Consider the following 13,139-nt stretch of genomic DNA (forward strand, 5'->3'; position numbering starts at 1 on the left):
GGGAGATAACTGTACAGTACATCAAGAATGTTCATCACAGACCAGACACCAGAAGCGGCCGAGCCAGATCTAGGAGGAAATGGGGGGCAGCCAAGACAAATCAACACAAAACACGAGGAAAAGATACTTTCGATAACAAGAGACGAAAAAAAGGCAAATCAGGCCAAGCCATGCAGTCCTGCATCTTGCGTTACCGGAAGCGTAAGCATAACGTATCGATTCGTTGAGGGCATGAAATAAATCGAGTCGAAAGGGAGAAAAGTCGGAACAGCAAACAAATATAGCAGACGGGCAAAGAAACGTCTAGCTGCTATCCAACACAAATTAATTCCTAAAAGTCAGTTAGTCAGTCAAAAAGATTCTCGTACCAGATATAGATCCACATTGTTCAGTATCAAAGGGGGGTATAGGGGCCTCAATGAAGAAAGGTTATACGCACAACAAGCCCAAGGTAAGATCACCATGAATCTTAGCCTTCAACTGAATCTCAATATCCAGATTCAAATCCAGTCTCAACCGCAACTGCTCATCACGACCACCATCCTCCTTCTCCTCCTTCTGTCCACCACCCAGAACTCCACCAACCACTTTACCAGCTGAACCGGTGACGCCGTTTAGTGCATTGCCGGCGGTGTTTTGCACCAGTTGACCTGCCTGGTCGACGCCACCGAGACCGCCCAGGCCACCAAGGGGTCCGCCCTCTTGGCCTTGTTGCTGGGGCTGGCGGGTGCGGCGGGTGCGCTGGCGGCGTTGCTCGGGTTGACCGTCCATGTCGTTACGGGGAATGGATTCGACGTCTGAGTCTTGGACGCGCTGGGGAGGACGGGTCTTGCGGCGACGGCGTTCGGGTTGAGCCTTTGGTTGAGGTTCAGGTTCGGGCTCGGGTTCAGCTTCTGTTTGCTGATCCTCGTCTTCTTTTTGATCGTCGTCTGAGTCGGGCTCTTGCTTGCGCGGCTCGGGTTGATCTTGATCCTGATCCTGATCCTGATCCTGGTCCTTGTCTTGGTCCTGGTCTTGATCTTGGTTCTCGGTAGTCTCCTTGTCTTCTATTTGAGGCTTCTCGGATTCTTCGTGGTCTTGTTCTTGTTGACCTTGTTCGGAAGGGGGAGGAGTTTGTTCTTGCTTGGCAGGGGACTTCTTGCCTAGCTTTGGAGGGGCACGCTTGGGCTTGTTGGGAGTGGAAGGTTCCTGATCGGCCATGGTGGAAAGAAAAGAAGAAGAGGAAGAAGGTGGATGAGGGGGATAAGAGGGGGAATATGAAGTGATCGGATGGATACAACGGGGTTATGAAGGACCAAGCGTCACTCGGGATGATTGTAGTAACTATAGGTACGAAAGGTACTGTAGGTTACTATCGTAAAGATTTCCAGTAAAGTATGTAATTGCACCGTATGGTTGTGGAGAGGGGGTATGATGTAGGCGGATCTTCATACGCTTGTTCAACCTCGTTTATATCCAAAAACCGGTGCTGATGGGGTTGCAAGTGGCGCCTCCGACGTCAGACGACGTTCCGGGGTATAGAGAGTTGTTCTATTTTTTTTGTAATTCGTTGCAGACTCGTGACTTCGGTGGCTGGGGCTGCCAGGTCAATCATGTAATTGAATTGTCTGCCTGGGAAAAAGGACCAGGTCTTCGTACTTTCAAAAATTGAATGTCAAGATCTGGATGGATCTGGAAAATGTGGAAAGTGGAGAATGTGCAGGTATGACGTCGGGGCTAAACGAGACTAGCGGCTTTAAGTAACTTCCTACAAATTTAGGGACTTTAAACAAGACCTGGAACGCCTCCGTATGGCGCACAGGGCAACTTAACTTCCCTTTTTCTCCGATGATGGATAACGTTGCGATCGGCAGGGATATTCTTGTACCGTGGAGTACGTTCTATTCTAAAAAGGTTCTATTGACTAGGTGTTGTATCTCAGCAAACCTATACGTATTTCCCACTTGTATTACTCTCTTCTATACAATACATAGTGTAAACCCCGTAGTAGTAACGGTATGACTGTGCAACTTCCATGCAATATTGAAGCCCATCGGGGATCAACATGCCAATCATCGTGCCGCCCGGGCCATTTTGGCACTGACACCAGCCCCGTGCTCCACTTTTATAAATGAATGTCGACGTAAGACCCGTCAGTGTCAAAAGCAGGATTGACAAGCCCTATGTCCATGACGCCACTGACCAAGTGTCAGGGATTCCGTAGGACAAGCGTAAAACCCTATGAAGATTTGGGTTGGCGTGTCAATTTGGCCATTTGGCCATCGGGACTATTTGGCAGTTCGGCCGAACCAGATGACGAGTGGGCGTTGGAGAATATGCGAGAATAGGGCCAGGAAAATAGGATGTAATTCGGAGGCATCAAGCGAGGAGGAGACGTTGTCTGGTTGACATGGCTGGGCTGGACTGGTTAAGAGCCACGAGGCGAAAGATGATCCACGGGTCTGCCCCAGGGGAATAACGGGGAATGGCAATTTTGACAGCACTGGCAGGATTAGAAGGAGTGACAAGAGAAAATCAACCAGATAGTGACTACCGAGTGACTAATGGTTGCTATATTTTATAAGGTGTTGATAGATGTATACCCTAAGTACTCCGGACTATACATGCCCTGGGCCAGATCCCCAAAGTCCCTTGGACAATGACGTTATGCTCATCTTGTACAGTTCATTTCTTTTCCATTGTTACTCTTGTTTCATTACAACCAATACACTTGTAACCAAGCCCCTCCAAGTAGTCGTTCTCGGTGGAGCTGCATCACACCAGCCGCCAACGTCATGGCCGGCCTGCAGAGTGATGATGCCGATGATGCTATAGCCACCCCTCTTTCTAGCTGGAGGAGGGTTCCTTTCCGTGTATATTCAAGCAAAATCAATATCATATCACCGCTTGCCTCTTTTTCCAATCTTCTACCTCGCTAGTTACTCCAATTTTCCCCTTTTCCCATTCCTGTCCCTGCATTATATCCATTCCTCCTTCGCTCTCCTCCTTTCCTCATAGTCGTGTCCTAAATAAAGACACTTTCTCACATCCACATCATGGCGACCGCCGAAAAGACCAAGGAGCAGAAGCAATTCCAAGTCCCCGACGAGTACGATTCAGAGGAAGACTATGACAGCGCCGACGACATTGAATACTCCGAAGACGAGGACGAAGACCAAACGGTCCCAAACAAAAACCAACAGCTCCAACGCCGCCGGCGGCAACAGCAGCAGCAGGATGACTACTCCGACGACGACTATGATTCCGAAGAATATGATGATGACGAGGACTACTCTGATGACGAGATCATCCAGGGCAAGTCCATGCAGCCCTGGTCCCAGGGTACCAGCTCCGATACGGCGCCCACGGGTGGCATGAACGTCATCCCACAAGAGCAGAAGAAGAGCCTTGACGACGAGGAAGGCATGAAGTTGAAGCTGGAATTGAACCTGGAGATTGAAGTGGAACTCAAGGCTCGTATCCACGGTGACTTGACCCTGGCTCTAATGTAAGTGATTAATCCCTAACTAGTCTTTTATCCTATCCCCCTAAAATACCATTCGCTCAACGTGAATTAGGAGTTGATTGCCCAACTTGCAGTGCCTGAACATTGTATTCCGTTCTCATGTCCTTCACCTTATTTCATTCCTACTCGACCGGCTTTCCTCGAAACGATTATTCCCAGCTCGTCTCATTCCGTCGAATGCCTATGATTGTCACGATCGATGCCTCCACCTCTTTGTTCTCTTTCTCTGCTCTTTGTTGCTGCATTCTGCGTCCATAGAGCCTTGATCTTGATCGTCTAATCTTTTTCTTTTTTTTCTTTTGGTCTCTACCTGCCGTCGTTGCCATTTTGACTGTCTTTTGTTCTTTTTTAAAGCCATGTGTGATGTGTGATCGGCGCGGCGCAGGAGGTCGATTTAGTGGACTCTATACTTGTTACAATCCCCACCCATGTATATATCTCCGCCTCAGCAATAAAACGATGTCGGTACGGATGTCACAGAGCCAGACCAAGATCCAATAAAATAAGTTCCAGAGATATTTCATTTCCAACTGAACATTGGATTCTCATTAGGCGAATAAACTCTATATCAGCATCTCTTCGCGTCGCCCTGCACATGTTGAAAGGCCGAGGTTCGGGTCTTGGCGAAGATCGACGGGGCCGCAGAACTGAAGATCAAAGGTTGCTTTCACATCCCCCTCCACCCTCCAACCTCACCTTTCAAGCACCTTCCCAGGTCCAAAGGCTCATTTAATCCCTCCATTGCTCGATCTAGGTCTAAGGTTCTTTGACACAAATCCTCCCTTCCCATCCAACAACAACAACAACAACAACAACAACAACAACAACAACAACAACAACCACCACCATCCAAATCACCCTTACCACCCAAAATGGCAAACAAAGAATTCATCATCAAACACATGAACGCCGACCATGGCGACTCCCTCCAATTCTACCTGCAAGCCTACAGCGGAATCACCGCCCGCGAATCCAAAGGCGCCACCCTCGAAGACCTCACCCTTTCAAACCTCATCCTCAAAGCCCACGGCACCCGCTACACCATCCCCTTCCAACCCCCCATGAAAGACTACACCGAAGCCCGTAGCCGCCTGGTCGCCCTACACAAAGAAAGCCTCACCAAACTCGGCCGCTCCGACGTAACCCTCACCGAATACCGCGGCCCACGCGGCCTCCAGGCCGTTATCTTCGGACTGGTGGTCTTCACCTATGCTACCTGCTGGCAGCGTAGCAATCTCCTCCCGGGCGCGTTTGTCTACGAGAATATGGGGTTCAAGTTTGTTCCAGACTTTGCCTATTTCATTTATAGGATTTGGCCGGTGTTTTTCCCGTCCGTGGTTGGAATCCATGTGGTGGAGAGTGTTGCGATGGCTGTGTTGCGGTTGAAGCCGATGGGTGTGCCCGTTGGTTCCGGGTTGTGGTTTGCTTGGATGGGCTCGTGCTTTATTGAGGGATACGGTTCTTTTGCGCGTATTCGGGATATTGTTCAGGAGGAGAGGGCGAAGAAGGGTGGGAAGAAGGATTGAGATGGTGGGTTGAGGGGTATTGGTGGCGTGAGAATATGGAATGTATAGAAGATGGTGTAGAACCTCCGGTCATAATTTATCGAGTCTTGATATTGGTGTGTAAATTCCTCTTTCCAACATGTATATCAAGCTGGATGGCCAGATGCCATGTAGTTTTGTATCGCTAGCGTGGACCGAGATTGTGTTTAGCGCATTTGGAAGTGCCATGCTGATAGTATCTCTTGAATTTTGAATAGTTGGTTTGACGGGGTTGTTGAAGGTATTCCTGGCAGTGATATTGATAGTGTTTCTGGTAGTATGCTCGAGAGAGTGGAGAATTCTCACCAACATTACTATCAGGCTCGCTGCCAAAGATACCATCAACTAAACAATCAAAATAACCATCAAAACAACCATCAAAACAACCATCAAAACCCCCCGATACACTGTCAGGGCATTAGTAGCAGAGGTTGAAGGTGTCAGATGTAGCAAATTCTAGTAATGATGAGGCTGAGAGTCTAGCAGAAGCAACTGCTTGATGGTTGACAAGTTCGAGAGCTGACAGTCATCCTCTCAGACGGTTTGTTTTTGAAGATCACGTGATAGACAGACATTTTCTGTCAGATCAGGCTATCAAAGTAGAAAACGCGGACTAAAATATATTATTGCAGCACTTAGGAATATTATTCTTCAATCCAAGTGATTCTACAGTACAATTGCCAATAATCAGAGTCATTCTATCGAGGTTAGTATGTATGGAGATAAGATAACGGGAAATTCCACCCACGGCCAAGGCGGGCTGGCCGGCAGAATACGATGAGTCAGCAATCGAGTCTGCCGGTCACGGGACTTCACGGGACCAAGAAAACTCGGGGCTAACCCGTTTTGGGACTAGCGTCAGTTAGGGCAACCGCACAAGCGAGCAACACACTGGCCCTGCGAAATTCGACGGACTCCACGACCGCAACTCTCAACGACACCCAACGACAACCTATCCGTGTTCTTTGGTGAAGGGCCGCAGGTTAGAGGTGAGTTTCACGCAAGACGCCTCTCCAATCCCTCAGTTCTATTTCTTCTGCTTCGTCCGGGTCGCACATTTCGGGTTCATCGCCAATTTCCACTTTTCTGGGGCCACCTTCAATTCAAGATCTGAACATTCGTCTCGACTCCGTCTACAACTACCCACGACACGCACACACATCGCCAATCGTGTTCAGCCCCCTGGAAAAAATTCTTTCGATCAATCCTGGACCGTCGCTTGGAACGAAACAGAAGGACTGGAATTGAGGAGGAATATTCGCGCCAAAAACGAGTCGAGTTTCTAATTTTTTTCTTCTTTGTCCTTGATACAGACCCCTCCATCAAATCGCAAACATGGGTATCTCTCGTGATTCTCGCCACAAGCGCAGCGCCACCGGTGCTAAGCGTGCTTTCTACCGCAAGAAGAGGTACGACATATCTGCCAGTTGAACTTTTGGGTTTTCGTTCCATTTGCATTTTGGGGAGGACAAGGATCTTTTACTTGTGTGACGACGTTCTGGGAGGGCAATGGGGAGAAGGATCGAAGCCCGCGTGCAATCATCTCGTTTTTTCTTGGAGAACCAATTCTTACCTGTTTTTCCCAACAGAGCCTTCGAGAAGGGCCGCCAGCCCGCCAACACCCGTATTGGCACCAAGCGCATCCACCTGGTCCGCACCCGTGGTGGCAACCAGAAGTACCGTGCTCTCCGTCTCGAGTCCGGTAACTTCTCGTGGGGCTCCGAGGGTGTTGCCCGCAAGACCCGTGTCATCGGTGTCTCCTACCACCCTTCCAACAACGAGCTGGTCCGCACCAACACCCTGACCAAGTCCGCCGTTGTCCAGATCGACGCCGCTCCCTTCCGCCAGTGGTACGAGGCCCACTACGGCCAGGGTATCGGCCGCAGACGCCAGCAGAAGACTGGTGAGGCCACCGAGGAGAAGAAGAGCAGCAAGTCCGTCGCCAAGAAGCAGGCTGCCCGCTTCGCCGAGCAGGGCAAGGTTGAGGGCGCCATCGAGCGTCAGTTCGAGTCCGGTCGTCTGTTCGCCGTCGTTTCTTCGCGCCCCGGCCAGTCCGGCCGTGTTGACGGCTACATCCTGGAGGGTGAGGAGCTGGCTTTCTACCAGCGTGCGATCCGCAAGTAAACGAAAAAGCAAAAGGGAAAACCATTCGGTTAGGAGAGCCGCATGGGTTGTCGTTGCACGGGTGGTTATCGGAGTTTCAGCTATGTTTACCAGAAAATTTTCATGATCTGGGCATCCACGGATGCAATGTCTGTAGAGCTCTGAGCCGTCAATTACATGGGAATGATTCCTGTTTACGTTTACCTGCTGTTTCTGGTGTCTTATTATTCCGTTTGTCTAATTTTGATTCCGAAAGGAATTCCCTTGGTCATTGTAGACGAGACTTATATCCTACGTAGCCCATTCTCGATTCGGCGGGGGAAAGCTGACCTTCCGGAAGTTGCCCTTTCTCTTTCTCCCCAACGAGACTTACACTTCTCTCTTCTCCCGTTACCCATTCCTTCTTTCACTCTCAACCACACTTTCCACAGCCACCATGGCTTCTCCCTCTGCGGGGATCAAAACCCGAATCTGCATGATCTCCGACACGCACACCGCAGCCCCGTACCCCCCACTCCAAACCTCATATGCCTATCGCAGCCCGCTCCCAAGAGCCGACGTCCTCCTCCATGGCGGCGATCTTACCAAAGTCGGCTACAGCGTCGAGCACGAGGCCATGGTCTCGATGCTCAAAGCCGCCGACGCCGAACTAAAGCTCGTCATCGCCGGCAACCACGACATCACCCTGGACGAAGAGCACTTCACCAGTTTCGGATACCGACGCCATCGCCGACCAGAATGGCTCGGCGGCAAGGGCATCCTCCTAGAAGACGACGAAAAGTCTCTCACAAACGCAATTCGCTCCGGCGATGTCCCCCCATCAGATAAAATGCAAGCCTACGTACGTCGCGTGAAGGATATGTACACGAACGAATCAGCCCGCGCCGCGGGTATTCGATACCTCGAAGAAGGCGTCCACTCCTTTACCCTCTCCAATGGCGCCAAATTAACCGTCTACGCCTCGCCCTACCAACCCGAATTCTGTCGCTGGGCTTTCGCATACCCTCGTTCCCAGGATCGCTTCAATCCTCCCCTCCCCGGCTCTTCTAACCCCGCACCCGCAAACCCCGTCCCCGACTACCCCAACGTCGACATAATGCTCACCCACGGCCCTCCCGCACATATCCTAGATCGCGTCGGTCGAGACGAAGGTCACCACCAGCACGTCGGGTGCCAACATCTCCTCCGGGCTGCCGAGCGCGCCCGTCCACGCCTGTACATGTTCGGACATATCCACGAGGGATGGGGAGCTATCCGCGGATCATGGAATGCCTTTGCAGACGGTGGTGTCAAACAAGAACAAGTTCCTACAGATAGGGAGGATATGCTGGAGCGTCGCGCGGCATATTACGATATCAGCTCGGAGAGTGCGAGGCCATTGCAGGTTGGCGCGGAGACGCTCTTCGTAAATGCTAGTATTATGACGCTGGGCTATCATCCGTATAACGCGCCTTGGGTGGTAGATTTGGACCTTCCGTGTGCGGATTTGCAAATGCAATCCCCTGTATGAATATGCCGCTACGAATTGATGAGAAATGAACATATCGTTACCATAGAATTTTTTTTCGAATATGAATGGGCTCTATCTGTTTCTGAACGTGTTCCACGTAACAGGTACTCGACACTCGGAGGATGAGTTGGTGGCACGGCCCTTACCATTGGCTTCTGATTTTGAAATATATATTTAATGATCTTTCTCCTTCCAGGTTTCGTTCTCCGCCTGTGTTAGTTGCTACATTTACCGCGCGTAAATTAGAGCTTGATGTGGGTAGCGTCTGATCTGATGCAGATATATATATATACGCACGGACGCACTCGATTGAACCAACCGAACGACATACGATGTTACCACTCCTAGGAAAAATTAGCACTGTAAGGTTACAGAAAGAAGACTCGAATGGTAAATAATATAGAGCAATTTCTTAAAATATCTAGGTACGTTGACAATACTTGCCATAACGGCCCCGTCAAGAAAGTATATACCCGAAACCGCAACGCCAATATAACTACTTCCACTAGCCTCATAGAGATGTGTTAGGGACTGGAGCCCGTAATTAGATAGAAATCGGCCTGTAGCCACAGCAAAAAGGCCAACCAAGCAAAAGAGAAGAATATTCCAGCAATAATTAAATCACCAAACAAGCCGCCAACGCCGGTATAAGAGTATAGAAAGCAAAAGCGGCAAGGTCTTGAGACCGTTTAAGGGCCACCACCGAGACCTGGAATGGATTAGTATCAAAAACGATAAAAGGGGTGTAAAAAAAAAAACTCACCGGCGGCATAGGCAAGGTACCAGGTGCGGGAAGCACCACCATCAATCCAGCTGTAGTCAAACTGGTCTTGAGCGAAGAAATTCCACGATGTCTGAGGATCGACGAGAGCAAGGTTTGCAAACAAAACACCCTTCCAGCCCCCGTCCACACCGGTAGCGGGGGTTGATGCGTTGGCAGCGAACATAGCCTGCCACTCCTCAGCAACGAACTGCTGTTGACGAGTGTAGCCAGAGTTGGGCAGCAAAGGGAGCATGTGGATACCCTGAATGTACTCCAGGTTGCTACCGAAGTAGGTAGTGTGGTCAACCTTGTTCTCGAATAGGATGCCAGTCACCTTGTTCGCGATGAAGTTGCTCGGCTGATTGGTGTTGTTGCTCTGCATGAGGAAGTAGTTGTGGAGGGACCGGCGCAGGATGGCCAGCATCATGTTTCCACGGGCCTCCATGCTAGCATCGCCAATGGTCTGGCCCCACATCTTGACTGCATAGGCAAACATGGTGTCTTCCGAAGTAGACTCTTGATCCTTCCCATCATAGGATTCGAAGAGACCCTTTGCCCACGAATGACCATTGAACCAATCAAAGGAGCGCGAGAAGGGGAAGTACGGATCATCCTCGACAGAGTTGCCAGCATCACGGACAAGCATGTTGACCCACTCCTTGTTTTGAGCCAGCCAGGTCGGATCAAGGGAACCAATGATAGCGGCAGCCTGAATGAAGTAGCCGTAGTGGAAGTGATGGTCATTGTAAGCAGTGTTGCCAAAATCGGCGTTCAAGTCACCAGCATAGCCGGCAGTTGACACAACACCCTTCCAGACTGCATCATAGGCAAGTGGAAACTGCTGCTGATTCTGCACGAAGCGGGCAAAGCATTTCTTGAGCTCCACTAAGGCCGTATTGGTGATATCAGGGTTGTTGCCGAGATTGCTTACTGTCCAAATCAAGGTCGCAAATTTACTCAGGGCCTTGCCACTGTAGTACATACTGTTCAGATTGGTCTGGCCATCGATATCCTGCTGTAGCTCAACAGGAGCGATTTGGACGATAGATCGCTGGGCATCCGCCGACAATGTGTGCACACTTCCCTTGGTAGGTGACCAAGGAGCGAATCCCATGTCCGTCGGCAGATCTGGCTCAGTCATAACCCAGTTGTCTCCAATCACGGCAGTTGCATTTCCCTTGGTGGTGGTGCGAAGGTGAATCGCGGTGGCGCGACCAATGGTACTGGTATCAAAGGACTCGACGTGATGCGGCAAAGCAAACATGATGAGGGGGGTACCAGTAGCATTCTTGCCAGCCTTGGTCCACGAAAGACCGTAAGTGCCCACAGTGCCAGTGACAGTACCAGAAACGGCACCCGCAACGGGATACACGCCAGCAGAGTTGTCATAAAACTTCTCACCTGCCGTACCAGCGGGATTCTTGGCAACTTGAATGGTCCCAGTAAATCCAGCAGGACCACGAAAGCTCGAAGTCGAGACCAGCTGGAACTGCGGGTCTTTTCCATCGTCAGGGGTAGCATAGAGCAACCAAACGCTGTCATCTTCAAGGAAAAGCTGGTACTTGAAGATACCTGGCTTGGGAGATCCGGCATTGACGACCTTGCGGAAGAAGACTCCACTCTCAACGAGGGGCTGCAGATCGCTGTATACGCCAGTCACATAGCCCATACCCTGAACAATGGGGAATGTGATACTCTGAGATGAACCACCCGATCGCTTGAGAACCGCCTGGGCTGAAAACGCCTTGGGCTCCTCCGTGTTCAAGACACTGGATTCGTCTAGCTCAGAGGCAGACAGAATGACATGCTGGAGACCGATAGGGTTGATGTAGTAACTGACAGGGCTGCCAGGAAGCTTGGTGTTCGGGGGACCATAGGCAAGAACATTGGCCTCCACATGAGAGACACTCATTCCCCAGCTCTTGAGGGTTCCACCTCCTCGCGACCAGGCAAGGGAGTAAGGCTGAGTGAAAGTAGCGTTGGTCTGCGAACCCAGGAAGAGGCCAGCATAGAACTTGTTGGTTTCGATTGGATTGGTGGCATTGGCCTGATTCGAGGTCAGCACCATATTGTATGACTGGCGTTAGAATGGACCTAGACTTACATATTTGTTTTGCACCGGGTGGTCGTTACGAGTCTGGATGTTGGCGGGAACCGCGCCAGTCGCGACTGGCTCGAAGATGTTTTGGTTATTCATTGTATCAGCAGGTATGGTGGGTATAGAATCTGATCAAAGTAAGTTCTCCGAAAAGTACTCGCAGAAATGTAATCCTCGGATACTCACCTGTAGCAGAAGTTACTGCGTTTGGCGAGTTCTCGTTCGGAGTGTCAGTGGGCTGAACTGCAGCTGGCAAGGAGGTGGTGGATGGAGGTAACAACAACCCGCCGATGCCGTCCAGGATGCGACCAATGTCGACGGTTGGAAAAGGAAGCTGCGATGGATGACCGCGATTGTCAAGGGCAATGCGATAATCCTAACGAATAAGGTTGATATTAGCCTGCTCGTACAACTCTTCAATGACTCAGCTCGAATGACATACCGGTTCCGCTGCTGGTATAGCAATTCGCTGGTTCGATGGAGGATACTGCGTCTTGAAGGCAGTCTCTGGATGTGTTGCTGATTGCACCAAAATATGTTCAGCAACGGTGCCCGCTGGCTGGGGCAGACAGTTTACTGAATCTATTGTGAGAAGCCATGTTAGCACGGCTGTAGTTTTCCACAGAGCCGCCATCGTGCTGGTTTTAGATTGCACCGCCGGACAACCCAATTGACAAAAACAATCAATTCAATCGATCTTCGACTGAACTAACAGATAGCCAACTATATGCTTCTATTCGTCCTCTGTAGAGAATACGAACTAAACAGCAGTGCAAGCTTCAGGGTTGTCGAAAGGGCGAGCCACATACACCAGAAGAAAAAGCAACCATAAAAAGGGGGAACGCACGAGGGACAGGGACTTACAAATATGTTCAACAAATTCCAGGAGATGTCCTCAGCTCCCAGTGAGCTCAGATTGGATTGTTTTGACTGGTCTGCACAAGAATTCCGGGATTGTCGATCCTCATGGGACTGGGGCTCGTGTGCGCGGACGTTCACACCGTTCAGGAAAAGGGTGGCCGGTGCTTCCACGGGGTACGCAGCGCGTGTTCGGTCCAGCAATGTAGGGCGTAGGAAGAAGACCACACTGGCCTTGCGATATTCACGGTGCACGCCCCAGCGGCGGATGTTGTCCCCGCTACCAGGAATGTGCCGCGGGGTGTAAACAGTGCGGCAAGGTGTGAACTGGACACAGTAAAGGCTTGATGTTTATCTCTCCCTGGGTTGACCTGTCGATTTATTCCGTCAAAGATTGGAGATGGAATGATCAGCTTATGAAGGAGCGGCTCGCAAGAGACACGCAAGTCTAATGGGAGCCACTCAAGCTGTAGGCAACGGTGTTGTCGCTGGTGGTGCCAAGGATGTGGAGCTGGCGGGAGCCCCAGTCAATCCGTTCTCGATGCTGCGATAGTTCGCGATGACTCGAAGCCGATGAATCACTTGTGTAATTCCATGGCACCGTCATGACGGGCCGAGTCATTCAGCCATGAGGCAGGTCCCGATGGGCGGGATGGTTCATCGAGTACCGTGGCATTGGACGTTGCGATGGCAGGCAGCATTCCAGTTCTCGGTTGAGGCTGGTCCTTTTGCCCTACGGCGCCTCCTCGTCATCAGAC

The 13,139-nt window shown here is 50.7% G+C and overlaps 6 protein-coding genes across 6 annotated transcripts; 4 read left to right on the plus strand and 2 right to left on the minus strand.

The window, feature by feature from the left end:
- Positions 1-324: 324 nt before the first annotated feature.
- On the minus strand, positions 325-1,200 carry N7496_009713 (uncharacterized protein; the record flags this gene model as incomplete). Its single annotated transcript, XM_056702626.1, has 2 exons — positions 325-331; positions 440-1,200. The coding sequence occupies 2 exons, from the start codon at positions 1,198-1,200 to the stop codon at positions 325-327; spliced, it is 768 nt and encodes a 255-aa protein (XP_056551626.1).
- Positions 1,201-3,035: 1,835 nt separating this feature from the next.
- On the plus strand, positions 3,036-3,491 carry N7496_009714 (uncharacterized protein; the record flags this gene model as incomplete). The annotated part of the gene is made up of 1 exon (XM_056702627.1): positions 3,036-3,491. The coding sequence occupies one exon, from the start codon at positions 3,036-3,038 to the stop codon at positions 3,489-3,491; it is 456 nt and encodes a 151-aa protein (XP_056551627.1).
- Positions 3,492-4,377: 886 nt separating this feature from the next.
- On the plus strand, positions 4,378-5,031 carry N7496_009715 (DUF2470 domain-containing protein; the record flags this gene model as incomplete). Its single annotated transcript, XM_056702628.1, has 1 exon — positions 4,378-5,031. The coding sequence occupies one exon, from the start codon at positions 4,378-4,380 to the stop codon at positions 5,029-5,031; it is 654 nt and encodes a 217-aa protein (XP_056551628.1).
- Positions 5,032-6,384: 1,353 nt separating this feature from the next.
- N7496_009716 (40S ribosomal protein eS8) lies at positions 6,385-7,173 on the plus strand (the record flags this gene model as incomplete). Its single annotated transcript, XM_056702629.1, has 2 exons — positions 6,385-6,458; positions 6,639-7,173. The coding sequence occupies 2 exons, from the start codon at positions 6,385-6,387 to the stop codon at positions 7,171-7,173; spliced, it is 609 nt and encodes a 202-aa protein (XP_056551629.1).
- Positions 7,174-7,588: 415 nt separating this feature from the next.
- On the plus strand, positions 7,589-8,662 carry N7496_009717 (uncharacterized protein; the record flags this gene model as incomplete). The annotated part of the gene is made up of 1 exon (XM_056702630.1): positions 7,589-8,662. One exon carries the CDS (start codon positions 7,589-7,591, stop codon positions 8,660-8,662), a length of 1,074 nt encoding a protein of 357 aa, XP_056551630.1.
- A 689-nt stretch (positions 8,663-9,351) lies between these two features.
- N7496_009718 (glucan endo-1,3-beta-D-glucosidase) lies at positions 9,352-12,988 on the minus strand (the record flags this gene model as incomplete). The annotated part of the gene is made up of 7 exons (XM_056702631.1): positions 9,352-9,371; positions 9,426-11,502; positions 11,530-11,594; positions 11,710-11,899; positions 11,966-12,082; positions 12,388-12,708; positions 12,860-12,988. The coding sequence occupies 7 exons, from the start codon at positions 12,986-12,988 to the stop codon at positions 9,352-9,354; spliced, it is 2,919 nt and encodes a 972-aa protein (XP_056551631.1).
- Between the last annotated feature and the right edge of the window lie 151 nt (positions 12,989-13,139).

The sequence above is a fragment of the Penicillium cataractarum genome, assembly GCF_028827025.1.
Source record: "Penicillium cataractarum strain IBT 29864 chromosome Unknown utg000008l, whole genome shotgun sequence".
NCBI classification, from domain to species: domain Eukaryota; kingdom Fungi; phylum Ascomycota; class Eurotiomycetes; order Eurotiales; family Aspergillaceae; genus Penicillium; species Penicillium cataractarum.